General features: G+C 41.9%; 1 protein-coding gene across 1 annotated transcript in view; it reads left to right on the top strand.

Annotated features, from left to right (window-relative positions):
- GRPR (gastrin releasing peptide receptor) overlaps positions 1 to 10510 on the top strand; it is a 35502-nt gene extending 24992 nt beyond the window's left edge. The window contains exons 2-3 of the mRNA XM_062184296.1: positions 8108 to 8459; positions 10121 to 10510. Of these exons, the coding sequence (XP_062040280.1) occupies positions 8108 to 8459; positions 10121 to 10510 (742 nt within the window). The remainder of the gene's footprint in view (positions 1 to 8107; positions 8460 to 10120) is intronic.
- The last annotated feature ends 16552 nt before the right edge of the window (positions 10511 to 27062 follow it).

Raw genomic sequence — 27062 nt, 5'->3', positions numbered from 1 at the left:
TCACAACAGTTTCACTGAACTCTGGATAGGGAAACGAGGGCTACAGTGGTGTCAACTCTGCAAGCCTCCAAGGGTCTGTGTCCAACCACTGTTCATGTCTGTTCTGCTCCCCACACCTGAGAAGCATGCTTATTGCATGGGGAGCTCATCCTTCTCTAAGATAGTCAGTCCTCTCTTAGCTAAAGCTCTGATTATTCCTAAAGGATTCTTAAAGAAAAGGTGACAAAACACTTCCTTAAATGCACTACTCCCCTACCCCACCTGGAAACCACCTATCACCCTTACTCCAGCTTCCTCCCCTTGGACACGGAAAAGGTGCAGATGAATATGTTGGCTGGGAAATGGCCCATTTACAATACAGCTACACTGCTATATGAGACATAACTTTTCGTTCTTTCTTTTCTTCCGTCCTCCTGTCCTCTTTCCTCTCCTCCCATCTCCTCTTCTCTCCGTCTCCTCTCTCCTCCCCTCACCTCTCCTCTCCTCCTATTTTCTTTCTCTTTCTCTTCTTCCTTTTCTTTTTTTCTCCTCCCCTCCTTCCATCCCACTGTCTCCCCAGGGATTATGTTCTCTTCCATTCAATTCCCCCTTAGGAATCTCCCTGACCCCAAGATTACATTAGAGCCCAAAGGAAACTCGAGTATATTTAAGAAGAAGTAAAAGAGAGCATTGGGGGGCCGGTGCTGTGGCACAGCGGGTTAACGCCCTGACCTGAAGCGCCAGCATCCCATATGGGCGCTGGTTCGAGACCCGACTGCTCCACTTCTGATCCAACTCTCTGCTATGGCATGGGAATGCAGTAGAGGATGGCCCAAGTCCTTGGGCCCCTGCACCCACGTGGGAGACCTGGAGGAAGCTCCTGGCTCCTGGCTTCAGATCAGCGCAGCTTCGGCCGTTGTGGCTAATTGGGGAGTGAAGCAGCAGATGGAAGACCTCTCTCTCTCTGCCTCTCCTCTCTCTGTAACTCTGACTTTCAAATAAATAAATAAATCTTTTTTAAAAAAAACAGAGCATTGGAGTTATTTAGCCTAGAGAAAACAGCAAAAGATGACTGTAATCTGTAATATGCTTAAAGATAATGGTTGGATGTGCACTGAATGCCATAAGTTCTCCATTTTCAGAGCAATAGCTCAAAGAGAGATAAGATTCCATTGCTCTGGATTATATTCATATTATAAGCCAGCTAATAGCTGCCTCACATTTCTTCAGAAAAATTCATAGTGTTATTCTCAGGAGAAAATAAATCTGATGTCTAATATTATGGTCAAATCTTATTAGGTAGGATTCTAATTTAAATGCAGACAATGTGCCAGGTACCCTAGAGACCATTTAGTTCACTTAGTTTTCTGGTTCACCTCACTCTTATTCCTTTAATGCACATTCAGATTTTAATGGAGGTTTAAAAATATTGTTTTTCAACAATTCCTGTGGACTTCAGTAGAGGATTATGGACAAATAAAAGCTGAAATGTTGAACCCTTAAAAATAAACAAAGTGCCTATATTTTAATAAAAGACATATATTTTTGTGGGCAAAGACTTCCCATTGAGTGTTGCAGCTAGCTCCTTCTACTTACCAATGGTCTCTTTGACATACTAATATTGTTACGGGGAATGTCTTTTGACCTTTCCAATATTTACATAAGAAAAATGAAGTACATATGCTTTTCAAAGAAGTGGGAAATAACTGTCTTGAGTCCAGTATTATCAGAGGAGTGAATTTGTTGGTCTATGGAAGGATGATTCGTACTAAGTATATAAAAGGGAATCTTCCCTCTCTCATTCATGAGAAATTGGAAATAAGAGACACATATGCAAGTAACTTATTAATAATCAATTAGCACTAACTGATAGAAATAAAAAGGAGAGAACGATCCAACATGGGAAGTGGGATACACAGCAGACTCATAGAATGGCAGATGTCCTAAACAGCACTCTGGCCTCTGAATCAGCCCTTAAGGCATTTGGATCTGGCTGAAGAGCCCATGAGAGTACTTCAGGAATGGAAAGCCAAGACACTCTGGCAAAAAAAAAAAAAAAAAAAATGACCTAAATGAAAGATCTCTGTGAGATCCCAGCAGAAAGAATGGGCCATCAAGGAAGGAGGTACCTTTCTCTGAAGGGAGGAGAGAACTTCCACTTTGATTATGGCCTTGTCTAAATAAGATCGGAGTTGGCGAACTCAAAAGGCTTCCATAGCCTTGGCAACTCATGACAAGAGCCTCGGGTGATTACTGATGCCATAAACAAGAGTGTCAATTGTAAAATCAACAACAGGAGTCACTGTGCACTTACTCCCCATGTAGGATCTCTGTCCTTAATGTGTTGTACTATGTGAATTAACAGTATAACTGGTACTCAAACAGTACTTTATACTTTGTGTCTGTGTGGGTGAAAACTGTTGAAATCTTTGCTTAGTATATACTACATTGATCTTCTGTATATAAAGATAATTGAAAATGAATCTTGATGTGAATGGAATGGGAGAGGGAGTGGGAGATGGGATGGTTTTGGGGGAGGGAGGTTAAGGGGGGAAAAGGCCACTGTAATCCAAAAGTTGTACTTTGGAAATTTATATTTATTAAATAAAAGTTTAAAAAATAATCAATTAGCAAGTATTTGCTGAGCCTCTCCTTTAAAATAAAGGGTATGCAGAACAAGGGACTTGGGGCAGTTTTAGTGATACCAAAAGAAAAGACAAGGATATAAGTGTCTGACCTCAGAAAACTTATGAAAAATGCAGATAGAAAAGATATACCCATACAAAGCTAGCAAAGAATTCAAGATAGTAAGCATAAAATGAGAAGAGTTGCTAACTGCCATAAAAGTCAGGTTGGAAGAAAGAACAGGAATATCCAAAACCTAGTAGATTGGTCAGCAAAAGCTTTGCCAAGGTGATAATTCAGTTGGAATTTGGAAGGACTGGATTCAGACGAATGGAGATTCTGGCATTAGGCACGAAGAAAGGAGGAAAATAGGAAAGGAATGGAAAATTTAGGAATGGAGCGCAGATGAGTCTATCTCTTGAGTACAACTGAGAGTCGACAGCTTGTTCTTCCAGAAGGCAGTAAGTGGGGCTGATCTATGCAAAATGAGCCTGACAATAAATCTGGTGATAGCTTCAAATGGTCATCATATGTAATGTTCTAGATAATGTTCTTTTGTGGGCAAAGAACAGTAGCCACTTAGACTAACTAAAGTGAAAAGGGGATGAGAGAACTTCAGATTTTTATAACAGGAGATCTCTTGTACATTTAAATGTAGTTCCTGGGCCAGAAGCCAAGGACTTTCTTAGGATCTGAGGCTGCCTCATCTCAGCTTTTCCTCTCTCGGTTGCCTCATTCTCTTTCTCTCAATTCATCTACTCTGCTTTTTCATCTCAGACATGATTAAAATGTGGCCTCCTTGATCACTTCCTTGACATCCAAATCTTTTATTTCCAACATAAGTTATTGAATAACTACACTCGCTCTGTTTCCAGGCTAAACGCTGAAGAGGATTATTTAGTAGCTTGCAGGCCATTCATTTAAATGGTTTATGTTGCATACTGACTCCTGTCCAATCAACCATCACTCCTAAACAGGAACCACCTAGTGCTGGCTGCCTGCATTGGGAGCTTTTGGCAGAGCACTGTAAGTCAAAAGAAGAAACAGGCTAGGGAGCCAGTGCTGCTGTAGCAGAAAAAGCCACCACCTGCGGTGCCAGCATCCCATATGAGCACCAGTTTGAGTCCCAGATGCTCTACTTCCAGTTCAGCCCCATGCTAATAAGCAGTGGAACATGGCCCAAGTACTTGAGCCCCTGCACCCATATGGGAGACCTGGAAGAAGCTTCCGGTTCCTGGCTCCTGGTTTCAGATTGGCCCAGCTCTGGTCATTGCAGCCATTTGGAGAGTGAACCAGTGGATGGAAGATCTCCCTCCCTCCCTCCCTCCCTCTCTCTCTCTCTCTCTCCACCCCCCCCTCCAATTCTGCATTCCAAATAAATAAATCCTTACAAAAAGAAGGAAGAAGGGAGAAGAAGAAGAAAGGAAGGGACGGAGGGAGGGAGGGAGGGAGGGAAGAAAGTAGGAAGGAAGAGAGGGAGGGAGCAAGAGGCTAATATGTTTCATGCTCTATAAAACCATTAGACTGGTGGCAAGGAACATCTGATATGTTCTAAATATGTCTAAAAATCCTCTTGGAAAGATTTATACAAACTTTATTTTAAAAAGAGACAAAGAGAGAGCTGTGCTATCCTGAAAAGCATTGGTTGTAAACTTATTTTTTTACTCTATCACCTCTTAAAATCTCTGAGCTTCAGTTTTTTACTTATAGAACAAAGATGATCATGTCTACCTGTTGGGGTTGTTTGGAACATAAATGATATCATCTAGATATCGATTCTCTGCCTGGCACAAAAAAAAGAGCTTAGTACACAGGATTTCTTTGATTTGTAATGAATAGTTCATATCAGAAAATTATTTGTAATGTAATTTTAATTGTGCAAATGATATATGAATATATCAATATTTCAATGCAAATCCTAGATGTATTATTTCACTGGCAAATATTTTAGCATGTCTTTAATAAAGTATCTTAAGGAACACATAACCACAATATCATTATCATAGACAATACATTAATTCCTGGATATTACCAATTTTCTTCAACAGTCTTGAAAATTTTTTTATGGTTGTTGGAGTTAGATTAAAAATTCTAAAGGGGTCCACATATTGCATTGGGTTTATATGTCTTATACATCTCAGACTGTAACTATTCTTCCTTGTTATTCTGTGAGTATTTGTTGAAAAAAATGGAGTCATAATTCCTGTAGAATTTTCTAATTTAGAATATGGCAGGTTGCGTCCTTAAAGTATCATATAACTGGTTCCTCTATCCTCACATTTTCTGAAAACTGGTACATAAATCTAGAAGCTTAATTAGATTTACATTCAAATAATTTTTTAGTGAAACTAAAGAAGAAATGTTCCTATACTATTTCCTATGTTTTAAAAGCTATGAATTTGGAATAGTTCCCACAGCATTTTGCACACAGGAACACAAGATTCCCTAAAGGGGTGGAGGTAAGCATTCACTCCAGTTTTTGACTCATACATGAGGGAATCATCTTTATTCGGAGACTCTGTGGTACTTATAACTGTTATCTGCCAAAAAATACAGATAGAAGTTATAATTACTATTTTTTTTTTGACAGGCAGAGTGGACAGTGAGAGAGAGAGAGAAAGGTCTTCCTTTTGCCATTGGTTCACCCTCCATTATCTCTAATAAATTTATTAGCAGTACGTTTAGCTATATGCATCCTTTGTGGAGGGTGTTCACATATATCAATTAAGAATATAAATTTGTTGCCTTCATTCTAAGCTAGTAATAAAAATGTTTGAAATGGCTAATGAATAGAGAAAAAACTAGAGGAAAATAGAACTTTCTTTAAAATTTTTGTTTTTTATAATTGCTTAAAATGAAAGCAAACCTGAGTACATTGAAGCAGGACTGTGGTGTTTTTCAGGAGTGTTAGGGTTTGGGTGTGTTCAATAAACTATAGCTTCTCTTCCTTACCTGAGTTGAGAACAGAGAGTATGTGACAAAAATCAGATAATAGCAAAAACAATCGCTCTCGGGGTCCACTTCCGCTTTTAAGCTGTGGTCGTGCTCTCTCCTGTGCAGTTCCTGCCCATTGAGTGAGCCAGGTAAGAACTGAAGTCACACTACTCTTGGGGCAGCCCTGGCCAATAACTAAGCAAGGCGGCGGGACAAGTGGCTGATTATGTCCATCTCTCCCACTGGTCAATCTTTGATCCCAGGCTTCCCGTTGGGCTGGTGTAAAGTGACCAGCCGTCCTGCTTTGCTGAGAGTGAGGGTTTTCCTGAGATATAGGACTTTCAGTGCTAAAACTAGACAATTTCTAGGCAAACTAGGGTGGTTGGTAACCCAAGCTATTGTATAGCTCGGCAAGTCTGCGTGGAGGCCAGAGCGCTTCCTCTGGCTTATCCTGCTTCCTTGCCCTTTTTCCTTTCACAAGCATTACCTCTGACTGCATCTCAGTGCCTGCTTCCCAGAGCCTGCAACCCAAGACAGGGGCATGAATAGTTCATAAACCAAGAAAGACCCTAAGTCTTCAGGAGAAGACAAGACTGAACGAATGTTGCAGGGTAAGGGAAAGATTAATTTGACAACTATAGGGAACCTCCTGGGTATAACTTTTCAGTGGACCTCTCATTTTGCATTCTTTGAAAGAGAGAAGAGGCATATTTAAAATACTCAATGACTTAGGATCCTTATACTATATTTTTTTTAAAAAAATTTTTAAATTTTTGGATTAATATGAACTATTTTTCTATATATTTTTCTGGGTTGCAGTACAATATTTCAACAAAGATATAGGACATTAACCAATCATATCAGGCAGTTAGCCCTTCCATTTCCTTGACTGTGGGCCCTGGTTACCCTGCTATTCTGTGGAACACCAGAACCCATTACCTTCACCCAGCTGTTTTGGCTCCCACTACCCAACGTCCCTCATCTCCTCACCCTTCCCAGCCTCTAGTAATCATTATTCTAGCTTCATATTGACTACACACACACACACAAACTTCCACATATGAGAAAAATCATGTGTTTTTTTAATATGTGACATTTATCTTCCTGTATCTGGCTTATTTCATTTAACACAGTGGTCTCCTCAATGTTATTCAGTCATTAAAAAGAGAATTAAACCTTGACATCTGCAGCAAAATGAATGGAATTGAACTATATTTGAATGCTCAAAATGAAGATTTTGCCTCAAAATAGCACGTTTTCATGTCCCTCTTTAAACAGCAACATGCTTTGTTATTAATTTCTATAATTTAAGAAGAAAAATTAAAGGAGCTTTAGCTTTTCTGAGAAATATTCTTTTTTTTTTTTGCCAGGCAGAGTTAGACAGTAAGAGAGAGAGAGAGAGAGAGAAAGGTCTTCCTTCCGTTGGTTCACTCCCCTAATGGCTGCTACAGCCGGCGCTGCGCCGATCCAAAGCCAGGAGCCAGGTGCTTCTTCCTGGTCTCCCGTGCAGGTGCAGGGGCCCAAGCACTTGGGCCATCCTCCACTGCGCTCCCGGGCTACAGCAGAGAGCTAGACTGGAAGAGGAGCAACTGGGACTAGTACTTGGTGCCCCAACTGGGACTAGAACCCGGGGTGCCGGTGCCGCAGGCGGAGGATTAGCCAAGTGAGCCACGGTGCCGGCCCTCTGAGATATATTCTTAAAAGCAGGGGCCGGTGCTGTAGCATAGCAGGTAAAACCACCTCCTGCAATGCCAGCATCCCACATGGACGTCAGTTTGAGTCCCGGCTGCTCCACTTCCAATCCAGCTCTCTGCTATGGCCTGGGTAAGCAGTAGAAGATGGCTCAAGTCCTTGGGCCCCTGCACCCACATGGGAAACCTGGAGGAAGGTGCTGGCTCCTGGCTTCGGATGGGTGCAGCTCCAGCTGTTGCGGCCAATTGGGGAGTGAACCATCGGATGGAAGACCTCTATCTCTCTCTGTCTCTCTCTCTCTGCCTCTCAAATAAATAAATTTTAAAGAAAAATAATGAGATTTTGAATTGTACAACATGGTGACTATGGCTAATAACAATGTTTTATACTGTTGAAAATGACTAGGAGGGTAGATTAAGATTTTTATTTATAAGATTGATTTTTTAAGTGTTCTCACCGCCCCCAAAAATAGCAGGTTCATATGTGAGATAATACATATGCTAATTAACCCAATACATATCTATTTGAAAACATCATGCTATATGCAATAAATATAATTTTGTTGATTTAAAAAATAAATTTCTTTAAAAATGCATCTGAATTGATGAACATGAGCAGAATGTTATTGCTGGAGAGAAGGGAAGGCATCCTTGAGAGTCCAGCTGGGGGAAGGCTAGCAACATGGTTGGGGTGTGAAATTTAAGGAGGCATTCACTGTCACGATAGTGAGTTCAGAGTCTGCTTACATGACCTGAGAGTGAGCACCTCTTTAAATATTGCACTCCAGTTGCTTGACTCGCCTCACTCCAGTCCTGGCCCTGGCATCCATAATAAAATTAGGCAACTGACGTAGAATATTCTCTCTTTCCTGTCCCAGGTACAAAGCCATTGTCCGGCCGATGGATATCCAGGCATCTCACGCCTTGATGAAGATCTGCCTCAAAGCCGCCTTGATATGGGTGGTGTCTATGCTGCTGGCCATCCCAGAGGCTGTGTTTTCCGACCTCCATCCCTTCCATGAGGAAAGCACCAACCAGACCTTCATTAGCTGTGCCCCATATCCACACTCGAATGAGCTGCACCCCAAAATCCACTCCATGGCCTCTTTCTTGGTATTCTACATCATCCCACTGTCAATCATCTCTGTCTATTACTACTTCATTGCCAAAAATTTGATCCAGAGTGCGTACAATCTTCCTGTGGAAGGGAATATCCATGTCAGGAAGCAGGTAGGTGCTTAGGGTTGAATTAATTTCCTCGCTCAGGGTTTGGTCTCTTGCATTTCTGTTGGATTCCACTGACGAGTACAGTATTTAGGTGCCCATGTTACTTGATTCTGCAAGTAAAGGAGGTAGGTGAACCGTGGCCAGGTACTAAATGCAAACTCCTACCCATGGCAGCCTGAGAATTCAGATGTTCTTTATAATTTTATTCCCTTGTTAAAGGCCTATGCTAGGAAGGTATTGAAAACCCAAAGGTTTGCAGTGTGGGTTTCTTTCTGAGAAATATCTCAGAGAGTATGGTTGCTATTTTAATTTAAAAAAATTAAGCACTGATGCTCATAGGGATGTGACTTCTTTAAATTCCAAACAGATTGGTTAGCAAAAAGAGGGTTACCACATGGAGACAATGCAGAAGGGGTGGAAAAACAATGCCAGATGAAGAAAAAGAAGCAGTTTGACTAAGAGGCTTACACTAATCGGAGCTCAAGTCCAGGCTTCATGACTTATTCACTTGCCCTCTCTGAGCCCCCATTTTCTATGATATAAGTTAAAAGCCCCCACGTTGTAAGGCTAGTAGAGGATTACAGGAGAGAGAGCAGGAGAGGAGAGGAGAGGAAAGAGTGAGCGAGCGAGTGAGCGAAACACACATATGTAAAGTTTGGACTTCCCGGCATGTAAAATGCCCTCTACAGATGTTAGACTCCCTCTCCCACCTTCGATAAGCCCCCATAATTGCATCCTGGAGGTACAAATGGTAGAAACTGGCAGCTCTGGCATTCCCATCTTTGCCAGTTCTTCTTGCTTTCTAGCCTAGATGTAGATCGAGTGGTATTTATGATGAGAAAGGCAGAAAGACTCCCCCCCCATCTCATTTAAACTCATCCTTTAAAGTTGTCCCTTCCTGCCTTAATCATTGGGGAAGAATGGCAGTCCTCAGTGAAACTGTCTTCATACTTGGAAGAATTCTCAGTGCCAAACATCTACAGCACTCCAAATTCTTTAATGAAAAACATGTTTCCCCTTAGGGTAGCAGAAGAAATTGGGAGCCAAAGGAGATGCTTATCCTACGCTTATCCTATTTCATCAAAGAACCTTAGATTCTATTTGTACAATACAGTCAAGAAATAACTTTTGATTAACACAAAATAATCATAACTATAATAAGTTGTCCCGGTTTGGCCAATGAAGAAAAACCAAGCTGGCTGCTTTGTTGAGTATCAGAAGGAATCAGCCATTCTTAACGTGGTGCAGAGAAAGCCATGAAGTTGCCTGGCTGATAAACTGCACCGATGCTCTCCTGAGGAAAAAGAGGGCACTTACTAGAATTTCATTGTGCAATCCATTCAAGCATGTAATCAACTTTGTTTAAAGATCTATTCTCAGCAGCATTTTCTAACTCTATTCTACCCCGTGGGTTTCTGCTTCCTGGCTCGTCCATCTCTATGTTTCTCACTCTTCTTTCTCTCCTTTCCTGTGTTTCTGTTGCTCCTCGCTCATTTTATTGCAATCTCTCTTATCCTCTCTTACTTTCTTTTTCTGTGCTGTTGTGAACTCATCTATTTCCCTAATTGTTTTCCCCTGCCTCTTGCTGTCTGACTCTGTCTCTCTCTCTGTCTTCTGTGACACCGACCCTTGGTCTGTCTGTCTCCGTGTGACTCTCTCCTTAGATCGAATCCCGGAAACGACTTGCCAAGACGGTCCTGGTGTTTGTGGGCCTCTTTGCCTTCTGCTGGCTTCCCAACCATGTCATCTACCTGTACCGCTCCTACCACTACTCTAAGGTGGATACCTCCATGCTCCACTTTGTCACCAGCATCTGTGCCCGCCTCTTGGCCTTCACCAACTCCTGTGTGAACCCCTTTGCCCTCTACCTGCTGAGCAAGAGTTTCAGGAAACAGTTCAACACCCAGCTCCTCTGTTGCCGGCCTGGCCTGATGACCCGATCCCACAGCACGGGCAGAAGTACCACTTGCATGACCTCCTTCAAGAGCACCAACCCCTCCGTGGCCACCTTCAGCCTTATCAATGGGAACATCTGCCATGAGGGGTATGTTTAGACTGACCCTTGACCTTGACCCCTTTGGGACTCCTGGTTTTGCCTTATTGCTGGTCAGGACCCCTCAAGTCTGTTTAAGTGTACCTTCCAAAGATGCTTAGGGAGGCTTATGAGTGGTGTAGGTAGCTGGGGGAGAGGCCCAAATGGATTGTTATTAGTTTCGAACTAAAGCCATTGAGGTTTAGTTTTCCATTTCAACCTGTGACTGTTTCTTCTGATGTAAAGAAAACCTTTTGTTTTCTAGAAAAGGTAAGAAACAGGAAACTATTATTTTAAGTATCAAGCCCTGATATACAGGTAAGACCAATTAAATCACAGAAACTATATGAAGCGCCAGATTTAGATAGCAGAGAAATCATACACTGAGTGTCCACCTTGTGAAACACTTGACCTTGTCCTTTGCCTTCTTTAAGCAGAAGCTAGTACTTTAAATATATGCCTTGACTCCTTTTCTCGAGAACATCTATAAAACACATGCCAAGGAGCAAGTTTTCTTGACACTCTTAACATGAAAACTTAATCCTCCATGTATGAGGGACAGTCTCCAAACTGATAAGGCTGAAAGCCAGTTTAAAATAAAACAAATGCCTCAAATTACTTTTTTTTTGACAGGCAGAGTGTATAGTGAGAGAGAGAGAGAGAGAGAGAGAGAGAGAAAGGTCTTCCTTTTTGCCGTTGGTTCACCCTCCAATGGCCGCTGCGGCCGGCGCATCATGCTGATCCGAAGCCAGGAGCCAGGTGCTTCTCCTGGTCTCCCATGCGGGTGCAGGGCCCAAGCACTTGGGCCATCCTCCACTGCCTTCCCGGGCCATAGCAGAGAGCTGGCCTGGAAGAGGGGCAACAGGGATAGAATCCGGCACCCTAACCGGGACTAGAACCCGGTGTGCCGGCGCCACAAGGTGGAGGATTAGCCTGTTAAGCCACGGCGCCGGCCCTCAAATTACTTTTTAGAAGATGTTACTGAGGGCATAGGGGGAACACTCAATACATACTTTTAAGGTCAAATACAAGCAAAAATTAAGATCCTTGTGTGGCTATGGAATAGTATCTCTCCCTTTGAACTCTCACTGGATGGAAATCCTGATTGCTGTTATACAATTTTAATTGTCCATGGTGCAATTTTACCATAGAGAACTCTTGGGGAGAAAAAAAATCATACTATCAATTTGTGAAATGTTTATACATGCTCAATATGAGTATACCATACATAAGTATTTATACATGCTCAATACTCATTGAGTATTCAATAGTTTCAATAATTTCAATAGTATTCATAGCTTCAATACTCATTGAGCAGGTATAAATATTTCTATATGTATGGTAGTTGTTTTGGTATACAGATTTTGCACCAAGTGCTTTTACTTTAACTTGGCTGTCTTTGTCTCAACATTCCTGCAGTTGTTTCAGTATAAGAAGGAATCATATCTGTTTACATTTAACATGTGTTTCCCCGAAAGTTTGTGGGAGGGAATGAATACAATTTCAGTAACACATATTTCTGTCCCAATTACTCAGAGAATTTGCAAAGGGCTTAACGTTATGAACTGATAGAAAAACACCCACACAGAATTTAAAAAATATCCCACAGAGCGAAAGAGACTGTACTGAAATCATTTCCTTACTTCAAGTGAGTAAAATTGGCTTTGAAAAGATTTGACCATCTTATTTTAAAAACCTTGAACCCGGTTTTTCTTTTTTCTTTTTTTTTTTTGACAGGTAGAGTTAGACAGTGAGAGAGAGAGAGAGAGAGAGAGAGAGACAGAAAGGTCTTCCTTTTTCCATTGGTTCACCCCCCAAATGGCCGCTACGGCCCGGCGTGCTGCGCCAATCCGAAGCCAGGAGCCAGGAGCTTCCTCCTGGTCTCCCATGCGGGTGTAGGGCCCAAGCACTTGGGCCATCCTCCACTGCCTTCCTGGGCCACAGCAGAGAGCTGGACTGGAAGAGGAGCAACCGGGACAGAATCCGGTGCCCCAGCTGGGACTAGAACCTGGTGTGCCGGCGCCACAGGCTGAGGATTAGTCAAGTAAGCCACGGCGCAGGCCCAAACCCAGTTTTTCCTGACTTGAAGGCCAATTCTGACAGACTGCAAGCATGTTAACCCACTCCAATAAACCTGAATGCTACAAATGTGCCCTAATGTGTATCCCTTTTAGCCTAAGACCATTTTAAGTCAATTTTTCTCCAGGTGAAACAGAAAAAGTCAGCTCTCTGTTGCACATGGCACATATGAAAAGATTTTTGTCTCTTGATTCCAGGAAGTGCTGTCTACAGAGCTTCAGGAGTTAGGGGCAAAGCAGTTGTAAAGATGTGTTTACTGTTGTATTAGCTGGAGCTAAGCCTCTTTGCTTCTGCTTGCTACACACTCTTCTGTATGCTGCACACCTGCTTTCCTGGTAGTCCATATTACATTGCACAGTCTGAAAAGCGAGGCAAATAGTGTAGTCAAAGGAACCAAGGTTCCTCACTTGACATCCCAACTTTGCCTTTTGCTTTATTACTTTGGCTATCAATGTCCCTTCTCTAGACTCGCTTTTTTCATCTCCAGGATGAGAAGACAGCACTAACAGCCCCTTGAGTGCTAAAATTCCCTGAGTTTCATCCCTAAAGCATTTATGTGGCCCATTTTCTCAGCTACCCACTTTTGCTACCTTTGCAACAACTTCTGCTGCCTTTGAAAACCTTTCACCCACTTTTCTATACTCATGTTCCTATGTGCGGCATGAAGTGACATTAATTCTTCTGTTGCTTCTCTTGGAATAATTTTCGTGAATGATATTCCATGAGCTTGCTATGTTTGGGAATTACAGCCACAAGAGACATAGGAAAACATATTGCTCCATTTCCTCATTATACAAACAGTGCTCTCCCTATTTACCCTTCTTCAAACTCCAGACCCCTGTTATCTTGAGCTACTGTCCCACAAATTTGCCCTTGTTGTTCTTCAAAAGCCCTGAATGTAAATCACTGTGTCTAGTTAGTTGTTAAGGCGTACAGACTTGTGGGTACCTAGAATTCTGCATACTCTTCCTTGAGCAGTTTGGGAGTAGGACTTTCAGGTCTGTTTCAGTTAACACTGTGGCATAGAGTGTGCAGGGTCTGCTTCCAAGCTTCTGGACAAAGAGCCTGAGGTCTAGGTGGAGCTGTGTGTTCTTATGCAAATCTTGCTAGCTCTTTGAGATTCTAAATAGAAGAGCTGGAGGAGGCCTCAGCCAGGCCTTACTCTAACACCGGTGAAACTAGCTTGCAAATCAACTAATGGGTTGACTCAGGCCTCCTTACTAGAAAGGACTTGGGGCCCTGTTCTAGAAAAGTCAAATTTTTATTCCACCTCAGTAACCCAAAATCACGTGAGAGAGATGCAAGCCCCCTTGTGGGGTTGGAGCTGAGACATCTTACGCCTGGCTTCTAAAGATAATCACGTTTAGCGCTTATGTCTTTGGCAAGGGAAAAAAAATCAATTTTTTGCTGTGGAAAACCATCTGTGTTTATTCAATTGACAGACACTACCTTTCAATCTATCTTAAATTGAGCCTCCCTGAGGCAGGCAGCTCAACAGTGATAGATTAAGCAATAAACAAAGCAGTCTTCCCACCAACGACTGCTGCTGGCAAGGAAGGTGCAGCTGCTGTTGGGAGCAATATTCCACAGCAAGATGATCCTCCTGCAAAGCACAAGGCCCCTCCCTGTTGTCGATTTTATGATTCCCCATAAATGCAGGGGCAAATCCTGCTCCTCCGGCGGCTCTCACTTGCCCACTGAACCTGGCCTTCTGCCTCATTAACAAGCCCTGGATTTCCCTCCTCACCCCACAAACAATTTGGTTTCATCTTGGAGGATGGAGAACCCTTAGGTAAATAAACTGTTTCAAGGCTGCTGCAGATGACAAGCTCATGTTGTTATGAAAATGCACACTGAATAGAAATAAATGGACTTGACTGTAGCACATGGACACACTCGGGTTGTAAAGTCCTCCTTTATGCCAAAAGAAGCAGTTGGTTATGGGTTTCAGCCTCTTTTTGCAAATCAAATGGCCTCTGGCAATAGAGATTAGCTTTGTTTGGGGACTACACATTGAATGGCATCCTTATCTGTGGACTAAAGGCTGGCTAAATCACTTTTTTCCAGAAGTGAGACAGAAACAGTTGCCCTGGGAAGCTGACTATATGAGAGTTGAACAACATCCCTGTGTATCCCGGGGAGATGGGAGGGCTGTAAACTTGCCTGCCATTTCTGCCCTTCGCACCCACACTAGGAGGGAGCTGTTGTTAGAGAGTAGATGATTAGTCCTGGGCTTCTGGGAGGAATGGAGCACATTTTGCAAATGTGTCTAATTTTCGGTTGCATTTTTATGAAGTGGATTAACAGCTGAAAACAAAGGAATTCTTCACTCCCGTGGAATCAAGCTTTGGGTGCGCTAATCAACGAAATGAAGGCTTCACAAGCTCAACTTTATTCTGTACCTAAATGGTCATTTCTCTCAGCCCCTACCTGGAACCCTTCCAACGACTTTATATCGAGTATTCTCTTTCTATAATATTGACCTTCAAAGACATCCTTTGTTAGGTGAGGGGGGACGGGGACAAGCATTACCTGCAGCTGAATAAACCCAGAGCAATCAACAAACAGCACACTGACAACAGACTTCTCTTCTGTGAAACCTCATATTAGAAGTGTATTCAGTGTAATCATCTACATTTTTTAAAAATTCAGTGTTGCACATATATTAAATTTAAGAGCCCTTGGATTAGAGTATTGCATGGCCATGATTAATTTTTAAAGTACTTTGCATTTACCAAGTGTTCATGGTTAATAAAGCACTTTTATACTCATTACCTCATCTAATCCAAGCCTATCCTGCTGGCCAAAGAGCTTTATATCCTCTGTTATGGAAATTTAAAAATACTAAATTCACTTAACTAGTGGCCATCTACCATTAGATTAAAAGGTCCATGGCACCATGAGGCTGAAACATGAAACTGTCAATATTGGATCATATTTGACTTACACAAAGGCGATTTCATCTGGTTCAACTTAATCTGATTTCATTTTGTTCTGACATGAATTAACCATGGTTCATTCTCATGGCCTGTTCTGTGACACTGAAGAACAATGCCAATCATCACTTCCCCGGTTTGTAGGATATCCTGTTACCCCCAAAGTGAGTGTTTAACTTGGCCCAAGGGAGTAAACAGGATCACTGAGCCCCAGGAGAGCCATATTAGAGAGGACAACATTCCATGTCACAATGAAGGGGAAGGCTAAGACAAGAAGGGCATGATTGTGGGGAGCAAATCACAGGCCATGAATACACTGTTTTTGTCTAAAACCTGAATGTAGTCTTGTGGCCCTGGCAGTGCTGGGTAGGAAAGGCTGGGCTTCACCAATGATGTGCCAAGTGCAGTGCTAAGCACATAGAGCCTTGGCTCAGACAATTACTTAGTGATCCTAAGATCACATAAGACAGCTGAATAGCAGAATGTAAATATGGACCTGGATCTCTCTTAAGTCCACGCCCATTTCACTGCTAAGCATGCCTTCCCAAATCCAACCTGTGTTGAGAAACAAAGTTCATAGCACCCAATAGAAAGCTTCATTCCTTTCTCTAGAACTTGTCCAAAATCTGAACTAGTGATGACGTCAAACAATTTTCCCCAAGAACATCAAAGCACACGAGTTAAGGACCCATTGAGGGCAGAGGCTAAAATGCAGCACAGTTAGTGAGCAGGGAAGTCCCTTAGTTCCAGTTGCTTGCACCCGTATTCCTACCCCCATGCACAGACACAATTTAGCTGGAGTTAGAAGCCCCAGGAAGAATTTCCCACTTGGTTCTGTAACTCATTGAAGAGAGAAAAACCTTAGTGAAAGACCAAGTCAGGTTTGGAAATTTATATTCATTAAATAAAAGTTTAAAAAAATAGAAAAAGAAAGACCAAGTCAGGGAGACAACCCAAGTGAGAACAGTCAATCTATGCATCCTCCTTTGAATCAAGATTAGTCAGGGAAAAAAGTGCCAGGAAGAAATGGAACCATGTACACCTCCCACTTCTCTCACAAAAAGGTAAGATATGATCATGGATGATTTCCTGGGGTCCTGGGGTCCAGGCTGCATGGGTAGACTCAAGTGGAAAAACATTTCCTGGACTAAGGGGTCAGGGAAGGAGCTAAAGTACAGGCTTGGAGATCTGAGTGCACGGTCCTAGGCGCTCTGTTAAACACAGACATCACCGACTCTCTGCCCTCTCGGAACTCACACATTTCTAGAAAATAGTATTTACCCCCCATTTAAAATTCACTCTCACAGTCATATAATGACATGAAAGGACTCTCATAATTTTATGATCTTTTAACAGAAACATTTTACACACAGCAAAGCCTCATTCATCCAAGACCTCATTAGTTCCCAGACAAGCTGGACAATTTTGGTAGAACTCAGGACTTTCAACGTTTAAGGCACATTATATAATCTGGGCCTGTTGCAATTCCAAATTTGTATCACTTTGTTTTGATTTTAGCTACTGACATTGACAATACATGTACAATATTAAGAAAGGAAGACTGGTTTTCTTTAAAGTTTTTTTTCCGTAATCTGAATTTTATTGATTCAAGCATGATCATTTTTTTTTGCATTCAGGTCAGCAGGGTTTGGGTAATGAAATTTGTTGAAACAGTCAATTCAGGGAGTTGTAAAAAAGTACAAGGCACAAACTTTCATGTCATTTTATGTTTCATTTTAAATATTACTCATACTTTGTAAATTGTAATTGTACTTGTTACTATTAACTATAAATATTTATTGCATTGAAAAATGTACTCTGTGTTAAATAACTCAGAACAAATTCCAGATTTGGTATTTAGAGTAAATAATGTCACGGCTTGACTCTGCCTAGACTTCTTGGACCAATGAATTATTTACTAGAAATTCACAATATTAATATGAATGATTTAGAACCTCTTAAAAGTTGAGACTCAACTCTGTGACCATGTGAAGCTCTATAAAGTGTGCTCTTTGATTGAATTTTATTTTTTCAAGAACTGCTTTCACTGCTTTTATCACATTGTATGTGATCTGTATGACATTAAGTCAAATCCAGTGTAATAAGCTGAATGTTCAAGTTGTAGAAGAGGTCAGTTTCATTCCTTAATATAATAAAGCATAACATATGAAATGGACAGATGCATGTGTCCAATGTTCAATAAAAAATCACTGTTGCACAAATGCAGTCTGTGGCTGTGCGCCCCTCAGTTCCCAAATTCCTTGAACCACCTACCACAGAGTCAGCCAGGCTGCTTGTTGCAAAATGCAGATTCCTTATTGACTTGGAACATCTAGAGGTGTGGCCTAAAAATCTGTGCTTTACAATAAGTACCCCAGGTGATTCCTCAGAACTAGAGTTTTATTAAAATTTTAAAACTGTGTATGTTTTACCTTTTGAATAAACCATTCTCATGGTTCAAAAATCAAAAGCACAAAAGTATCTGGTGAAAAGTTACTCCAGTTGTCAGACCCATGCACTTTCCACGTTCAATGGGTGACTACTGTTACACTGCTTTTACTTTCTTACATGCATATACCACAACGTTCAACATTTTTACACACACAAAAAGAAACTCAAATATGTGGATTCCTGCATCCCACCACCCTTTTACGAAATGGTAACACGTATTGTTTTGTCCCTCATTTACCTCACTACACACTGTATCTTGGAGATCTTTCCATATCAGGATATAAAGTGCTTCCCCATTCTTTCTTATACCTGCACACTATCCTGTAATTTGTTTACCCAGTGCCCCTTTGATAATCATTTCAGTTTCTAAAAATTTGCTATTATCACCCATGATGCAATGAACAACACATATAATTTCATGCATCAACAAGTACTGCTATAGGCAAAGTTCTTTTTTTTCTTTTCTTTTTTTTTTTTTTTGACAGGCAGAGTGGACACTGAGAGAGACAGACAGGGAGAAAGGTCTTCCTTTACCATTGGTTCACCCCCCAGTGGCCACTGCGGCCAGTGCACTGCACTGATCCAAAGCCAGGAGCCAGGTGCTTCTCCTTGTCTCCCATGCGGGTGCAGGGCCCCAGGACTTGGGCCATCCTCCACTGCCTTCCTGGGCCACAGCAGAGGGCTGGACTGGAAGAGGAGCAACCGAGACAGAATCCGGCACCCCGACCGGGACTAGAACCCGGGGTGCTGGCACCGCAAGAGGAGGACAAGCCTAGTGAGCTACAGCGCTGGCCAGCAAAGTTCTTAAATATAGGATCTGACACAAAGAATATATGCCCTTATAATTTTTATAAAAATTACTTGAGAGAGAAAGAGGGGTAAATAGAGAACGCCCATCCTCTCAGTTCACTCCCCAAATGTCTACAACAGCAGGGTGGTGGGGGCAGGTCTCCCACATGGGTGATAGGAATCCAAGTACTTGAGCTGTCACTGCCTCCCAGGGTCCACATTAACAAGAAGCTGATCAGGAGCCAGAGTTGAGAATCAATGGAGCCCAGTTACTCAGAATGGGATGCAGAAGTTTTAATCTAGGCTAAATGTTCCTGCCCTTATAATTTTGATGGATATTTTTTAAAAGATTTATTTATTTATTTGAAAGTCAAGAGTAACACAGAGAGAGAGGGAGAGAGGCAGAGAGGGAGAGAGAGGTGTCTTCCATCTGCTGGTTCACTCCCTAACTGGCTGCAACAGCTGGAGCTGCGCTGATCCAAAGCCAGGCGCTTTCTTTAAGTCTCCCATGCACGTGCAGGGGCCCAAGGACCTAGGCCATCTTCCACTGCTTTCCCAGGCCACAGCAGAGAGCTGGATCGGAATTGGAGTAACCGGCAGTGCCCACATGGGATGCCTGCACTGCAGGCGGCAGCTTCACACGCTACACCACAGAGCCGGCCCCTTGATGGTTATTTTAAATTGTACTCCTTAGGACTCAAATACTAAAGCTTGAGAATCCTTGATTTCAGGATTATCTTAGGCATCACAGGGCAGGAACGCTCTAAAAAGTTATGAATCAAAGTGAGGAAATCTAGCTGAAAGTTCCAGAAGTTTAGCCTATAGACTTCCTGAAGTCTACTTTTCTTTCTTCCCATCTAGGAGACTGCTTACTGTGAAGAAAAAAAGTAATAGATTCTAAGGTCAGATTTCTAAAAAGACTGAGGACAGTTGGCATTTAGCTCACGAATTGTTTTATTCATCCCTGCAGGGTCAATGGTTAGGAAGCAAATTCTTTTTTTGTCGTCATTCCCACTTACATGCACTTTGTGCAATAACTGAGTGGATGATCAAGTCTTTTAGAACATTTACAATTTTTTTTTGAGATTAAACAGGTGAGTTTTATTATCAAATGTAACAATTCTACAAAAACTCAGTAGTATTGTGGTTTTACTGCCTACCTTAAAGTCAGAGTTTGGGCAAAGAGCATCTTAAGGCTTTAAGTATAAAGAACTTTATTTCTGATCTTAAGTGCCAGTTATCACCAATTTTCACACATACAAAAAATGGTTATCTTCTTTAACCCTCACTGCAAGCAAGGTCCACTGCTGGCCAGGTAGAGGGGTAATGTTTGGCTGTCTGTTCAAGGTGTTCATCAAATTAATGTTAAGCAAATAAAAATAGCATCCAAGCAAAGGACAATATGAGTAACTTAAAGAAATATGTGCACTTAATCAAATCCTGTCTTCCTCTTTGGAGTACATGAGGCAGCAGTCCTACCTAGCTAGTGTCTAATATTGCACTTTTGTAGCATAAACACAGCTAAACTCACAGTGCTAAACACTGACAACATCAGCAGCTGCGCTAACGGCATAGTGTTTACCTCTCAGTCTGGCAGGCTACCTATCGCTCTACACTTTTAAAAGTTGTAATTGTTTGACAGTTAAGGCATTAGAGAAAGAGGTTTAAGGCTATCTTAATATATACAAGCATTCACTTCAGTTAGTATATTGCTTTCTAGAATACACTGTTCAAATAGTCTTATTTCTTGTGACATTAAAATCTATGGAATTTGTTATTAAAGTCCAAACGATCAATAATGAAAAAAGTACAATATAAAATAATACATACGAAGCCACAATATTCAGTTACAGTTCAAACTAGAAATTACTAACGACATGTAGCTGCTTCATTTTTGGTTTTCGTTTTGGCCCCTACTTCTTATTTACAACTGGTACCTGCTGAGAGAAAGACCCAAACTTAACTACGTGTGTTTCGTTCGTGAAGGGTACACTATTCTGATTTGTCCACAGGTTTTAAAAAAATCATTTTGTTTTTTACTATAAGATATCATCATGGCCAAGAGACTGGGCAAATATTAGTTTTATTCCCTTTCTTGAGTTGGCAATTTAAGTATTCCAAGACCATATGCTTGAAATATTTAGCAAGACAAAAGGAGATGGAGAGCAAAGAGTGGGAATGCACAGAAAGGAAGCTTCTATAACAAGAGTTCATGGTGCAGGTGGCAGGCACTAGTGGAGTATTTTTGTATCCAAGAATTAAAACTTAGGAAACACCTATGGTTCCATCTTAGCTGGAAGTAATGGAGACGTCTGAGTTCAGATTCACATTTTAAATGCCTGTTTGCAATCAGCAAGGGTCCAGATGGGCTGAAAGCTGCTTGCTACAAGGATTTGGCTTCACTGGCTCAAATTTTTCACTCCACCAAAAGATAAGGTACAGGCCCGCTGTCCAATCATGTTTGCTGAAAATACTGCAGCCTGAGGGTAGACAAACATCTCCTGAAGTTGCAGAAGTTCTCTTGTGTCTGATGGCTTCAGGATCACCATATATCTTTCAAACACTTCTTTTCTGAGGATGGTCTAACTGCTGGGACCCTTAAATACAAACCCATTCTTTGGGCAGAGCTCTGGCCTGGTCATTTGTGTGTACAAGTCCATCCTCAGTTGCATACTGGTAACCTTGGAAGAAGTTAAGAATTTCCTTAACTCCAGTATTGTAGGCCAGGCCCTGCATTCTGACCACCATGCCAGGCTGTGGAGGGACACTGCTAAGATTAGCAGCTGTAGGGAAGTAGCCAAGACTATTAGGCCAACCTGGGGGGCTGGGATAGTACGCAGTGTAGTTCATGAAGAGCTGAGTGCCCGCTGGGGAGTAGGCCGTGGAGGGCTGCAGCGCACGTGGATTCAAAAGCACAGAGGGCTGATAAATGGCAGCTTCAGTAGGAATCACCGCTGCAGGGGCTGGAAATGTGTAGGAAGGAGGAGACAGGCATGGTAACTTACATGGCAGTGGGGATAAGCCATTTCGATTTAAAGTGCCCCCCATTAACACAAAGTTCATCTCCTCAGCTGAACACTGAAAGACTTCAACATATCTGTCCTTCATGTTTTTTTTTTTTTTTTTTTTTTTTTTTTTTTTTAACTTTTATTTAATGAATATAAATTTCCAGTGTACAGCTTATGGATTACAATGGCTTCCCCCCCCCCCAATAACTTCCCTCCCACCCGCAACCCTCCCCCCTCCCGCTCCCTCTCCCCTTCCATTTGCATCAAGATTCATTTTCAATTCTCTTTATATACAGAAGATCAATTTAGTATAAAGATTTCAACAGTTTGCACCCACATAGAAACACAAAGTGAAACATACTGTTTGAGTACTAGTTATAGCATTAAATCACAATGTACAGCACATTAAGGACAGAGATCCCACATGAGGAGCAAGTGCACAGTGGCTCCTGTTGTTGACCCAACAAATTGACACTCTAGTTTATGGCGCCAGTAACCATCCTAGGCTGTCGTCATGAGTTGCCAAGGCTATGGAAGCCTTCCAAGTTTGCCGATTCTGATCATATTTAGACAAGGTCATAAAAGACAGAGTGAGGATAGTAACCAATGATCCTAAGAGTGGCATTTACCAGGTTTGAACAATTATACAGCATTAAGTGGGGAAGAGGACCATCAGTACACACAGGTTGGGAGTAGAGCCATTGGTGGTAGAGTAGAGGTTATGATTACAAAGGAATGAGGCCCAAGTGCACTAGATAGGGCCTAGAACAAAGGACAGAGTCATTATTAGAGGAGCTAAGAAAGGTGCTGTCTAAGCTACAATTAAGTTTTCTGATTGAGAGGCAAATAGAACCTGATAGAAGGGGCTTGATAATAATCTGGTGGGCTTTAGGCCTTGTAAATTCAGAGGCCCAGACCTATCTATCTCTTCACATGGGGTATATCCTAAGGGAGGTGTGAACCTCCTAGGGGAAGGCACTCTGTTGACTTTCATTACTTGGCTGGCCTGGGAGGAGAGCTGGCCAGGTAAAGGCAGGTGGCTGCCTGCAATGTTGCTGACCCTACTTGACCATCCCCTCAGCTGCAGTGGTCACTTTGGAAGTTGGGCTGAGTGAAGGGCTTTTCAGCTTAGAGCCAATAAGATCTGTGGCTCTGACCTGGGCATCCTTCGACTCCAGGGCAGGTCCATTACCAGTGATCCAACTCTTGGCAGAGCTGCCAGGGCTCTTCACAAGCTGACTTCTGCTGAAGCCCAGGCTTACCACATTGAAAGCCACTGCAGTGGACTGGCCTGTTGGGTCTCCTTGAGGGCAGATCACTGTACAGATCAGCCATTAATAGGCCTGCCACCCATTGCTTCTGATGCCGAGCTTTCTTTTCCTCCTGGTTTGTGTTAAAGCAGACCAGAGGATGCAAGTCAAGGGAGTGCCCGTTTCCCATCTCTAATCTTCGGTGGCCTGAACTACAAGTCTATAGTCACAGGCATGTTCTGTAGTAGTTTTTCTAAGGTAGACAATGCCCATGAGGAAAATTATATTCTCACTTTAAAACTTTCTTTCCCTTTGGTCTGAAAGGGAGGTTTTTTCTACTTACTGTATACTTCGCTGATGGCGAAGTGAATCTAGCTATGAGATTATTATTTGAGTTCTTATTTTGGCTATGCTATTGCAGAAAAATGTTAGCCATCTCTTTTATAAGGTCTAAAGATTAAATTGTGCATCCTACAGATTCCTTCATAATAGAATTAGTTTCCTACCTTGAAGAGAATAGAGACATGAAAGAACAAGTTGGGCTTAGAATAGAGAAATGAGGGAGCAAGTCCTAGATCGCTTGCTGACAATAGCAATATCACATGAATACTTAGCAAACCATTTCAACCATTAGATAACAACTTAAGAAAACATTTACCAGAAGGTCCAATGCCTTCTATACATTTTAAGAATCATGTATTTGAAAACACCTCTTAAATATCTAACATGGTGTAGTTTGTTTAGCCAGTAAACTTAAGCACAACCATCTAAAATGTTTTTAGTTTCTTTCTACCAACAAGTCTAAAACATATGATACACAGATTCAGGTCCCACAAATTAAAATGTATCTTTGATTGATTTTAGCAGCTTAAATTTATGGACAATCTTATCTATAAGCCATTTAAAATAAAACTCTTAATAAAATTTCCCCATGTGGACATACAATATGTACACACATATAATATAGCATAATAGACCAATACATCAATTTTAATAATAGCTTTTAAAATCTTTAACTCTTTTTGTAGATTGCCAATTGATTTGAATTGCTTTTTCTTTTTAGTAACCTCAGTTAACCATACTTTCTCTCAGTTGGTACTGTTAATACATTATTGGCTTCATCTGTTTACAGAGCCATCCCAAAGTACTGAATACAATAAAAGTGGCTGGAAAAAGTCCATAGGAACCTATAGGAGGACAGCTAAACACAGAACCAACAACGCTTTAGTTTTATGAGCAGCAGATATTCAAATTTTTGAAAAAAGCACATATTTAAATAACCCATTGCTCTTAATAAAAATTCAGCTGTTTTTGAACAATTAGAATTTAACAGACATCAAGAGAACATAATAGATTACTTTAACACATTGCTTTAACAGAGCATCAGAGTTTAATTCTATGTCAAAGAGAAATTGAGCTTCCTGTGATCTTTTGCTGTGAGGTTTCCTTCCTTTACCTTCTTTCATATTGGTGACCATGTTTCTGTGTTTCTGTGTGTAACACATCTTTAAGCATCTTTTGCAGGGCAGGATGAGTGGCAACAAATTCTTTCAGTTTCTGTTTGCTGTGAAAAGTCTTAATTTCACCTTCATTCACAAATGAGAGCTTTGCAGGATATAGTATTCTGGGCTGGCAGTTTTTCTCTCTTAGTACCTGGGCTATGTCTCGCCATTCCCTTCTAGCTTGTAGGGTTTCTGATGAGAAGTCTGCTGTGAGTCTAATTGGAGATCCTCTAAGAGTGATCCGACGTTTCTCTCTTGCACCTTTTAGGATCTTTTCTTTATGTTTCACTGTGGTGAGTTTGATTACAACATGTCGTGGTGAGGATCTCTTTTGGTCATGTTTATTAGGGGTTCTATAAGCTTCCTGTACTAAGATGCCTCTGTCCTTCTCCAAACCTGGGAAATTTTCTGCTAGTATCTCACTGAAAATGCCTTCTAATCCTTTCTCCCTCTCCATGCCTTCAGGAACTCCTAGAACCCGAATGTTGGGTTTTTTAATAGTATCCTGTAAATTCCTGACAATATTTTTTAGATTTCTAATTTCTTCTTCTTTTCTTTGGTTTGCCTGTTTCCTTTCCTGTTCTCTGTCTTCTAAGTCTGATATTCTCTCTTCTGCTTCGCCCATTCTGTTTTTAAGGCTCTCTAATGTGTTTGTCATTTGATCTATTGAACTCTTCATTTCATTATGATTTCTACTCACTATCAGAGTTTCTTGTTCCACTAGTTGTTTCATTTCATTTTGATTCCTCCTTAATATTTCACTTTCACGAGAGAGATTTTCTATCTTGTCCATGAAGGATTTCTGTAGTTCAAGAATTTGTTTTTGAGAACTTCTTAATGTTCTTATCAATTTTTTGAGATCTGCTTCTTGCATTTCTTCGATCTTATCATCTTCATAATCTTGAATTGGGGTGTCTTTTTCATTTGGGGGCGTCATAGTTTCTTCCTTGTTCTTGTTAGCTTGGTTTTTGCGTTTGTTGTTTGGCATGTTGGAGATATTTGGTTTCTTCACTGTGGTGTTTTTTCTTGTTACACTATGGCTCTATATTAAGTGGACTGTCTGCTTTCAGTGGAGCCTTAGAGGCTTGAGATGAGTGTGGACTGAGAGCTGTGTTTGGTTCCTCAGGGTTGAGGGTGTGTCAAGGATGACACTCCCAGGTTAGGTGTGGTAAATCTCTCTTTCTTTTTTTGATTTAAAAGGGAAGTAATTCCGCACAGCTGAACGGAATTGGAGGTAGTTAGCAGGCAAATGATATACCCACAGGAGCCAGAGATCCGAAGCTCTTTCCCAAGGACCACACAGGGAATCTCTGCTGCCCTCAGTGTGGGCTCCAATTCTCCTGCAGTCTCCCACTGGGTTGCCAAGTTAGATGCTAATCTCCTGTTATTTCACCCCTCCCCACAGAGTCAGGTTTTTCTGCTAGGCTCAGGGCTGGTGCAGACCTGAGGTCGCCCTGCTTATGACGTATGTCCAAAATGGCGCCTGCTCTGTCTTGCTCGCCTGTGAGAGGTGAGCGGAGAGAGAGAAACTTGTGTCCGTATCAGTCACTTTTTTTATTTTTATTTTCTCTCTCTTCTAGTTAGCCTGGTGAACTTTTCCCCACGGAGTTTCAAGCCTCGTTCCCTCTAGCCTCCTCTTTCCGCTTGCCTGCTGGTATCTCGGGCTATGGAGGTTCGGCTCACCTCGCGTTCCAGCGCTGGCGCGTTGAGTCTGCTGCTGGTGTCCCGAACTTGGGCTCCCACGCTCTCCACGCAGGTCCACTGTGAATCACTAGTTCCGGAAGAGTTTCCTCTGCTGTTTCATCCCCTACTCTTCCTTGACACTGCAGTATCTCCACTTATATTAAACTTTCTCTCCCCCCGGACTAAGTGTGCTTCCTGCCTATTCCGCCATCTTGCCGCCTCTCCCCTTCATGGTTTTTTTATGACACTTCTGTGCAGCCATAAATGCTCTGTCTGCAGACTTCATCTGGATAAAGGCATCTCCTGACGGGCGGCCCTGGTGATTCAATACCATGTGAACCCCGTGTGTACGAATATCTGTAGAGAACTCCCCCAGGAAGTCCAGGATATCCTCTATCGTGGCGGTGTAGGGAAGACCTCGAAGGCGTACACAGTCTCTAACATTTGTAGGAGGCACAAAGAACATTTACAATATTAAAGCAGCATGAGAAATATCACCTAGTTGTGCATAAAGGAAACTGATGGCAAAGAAATGACACAGCTACAGTGGATGCAGATAGGCGTTGTCCAGCCTCCCTGTACCCTATGTGAGAAGAGGTAACACCAGGGATGTCTATGAAGTGCACTCAACAAATTCCTTGAGGTACACGCTGACAGCCATGGCAAGGGGGCCTCTGAGTGTGAGGCTATATACACCCATGATCTTGGGGGAAGGCCTTCTGCTCCCCAGATTTCTACTACTTCCCCAACCATGCACCCCTCCCTGTTGATGTGTAGCATGTGGCATCCGTGACTGAGTTGTAAATGCTTTCTAAAAGTGTCAACCCTTTAAATCACTGAAGGTGTTCATTCCTAATTGTGCCTTAAGTAGACCCT

The sequence above is a fragment of the Lepus europaeus genome, chromosome X (assembly GCF_033115175.1).
Source record: "Lepus europaeus isolate LE1 chromosome X, mLepTim1.pri, whole genome shotgun sequence".
NCBI classification, from domain to species: Eukaryota; Metazoa; Chordata; class Mammalia; order Lagomorpha; family Leporidae; genus Lepus; species Lepus europaeus.
Note: the sequence above shows the minus strand (reverse complement) of the source record. Positions and strands in the feature narration are given on the sequence as shown.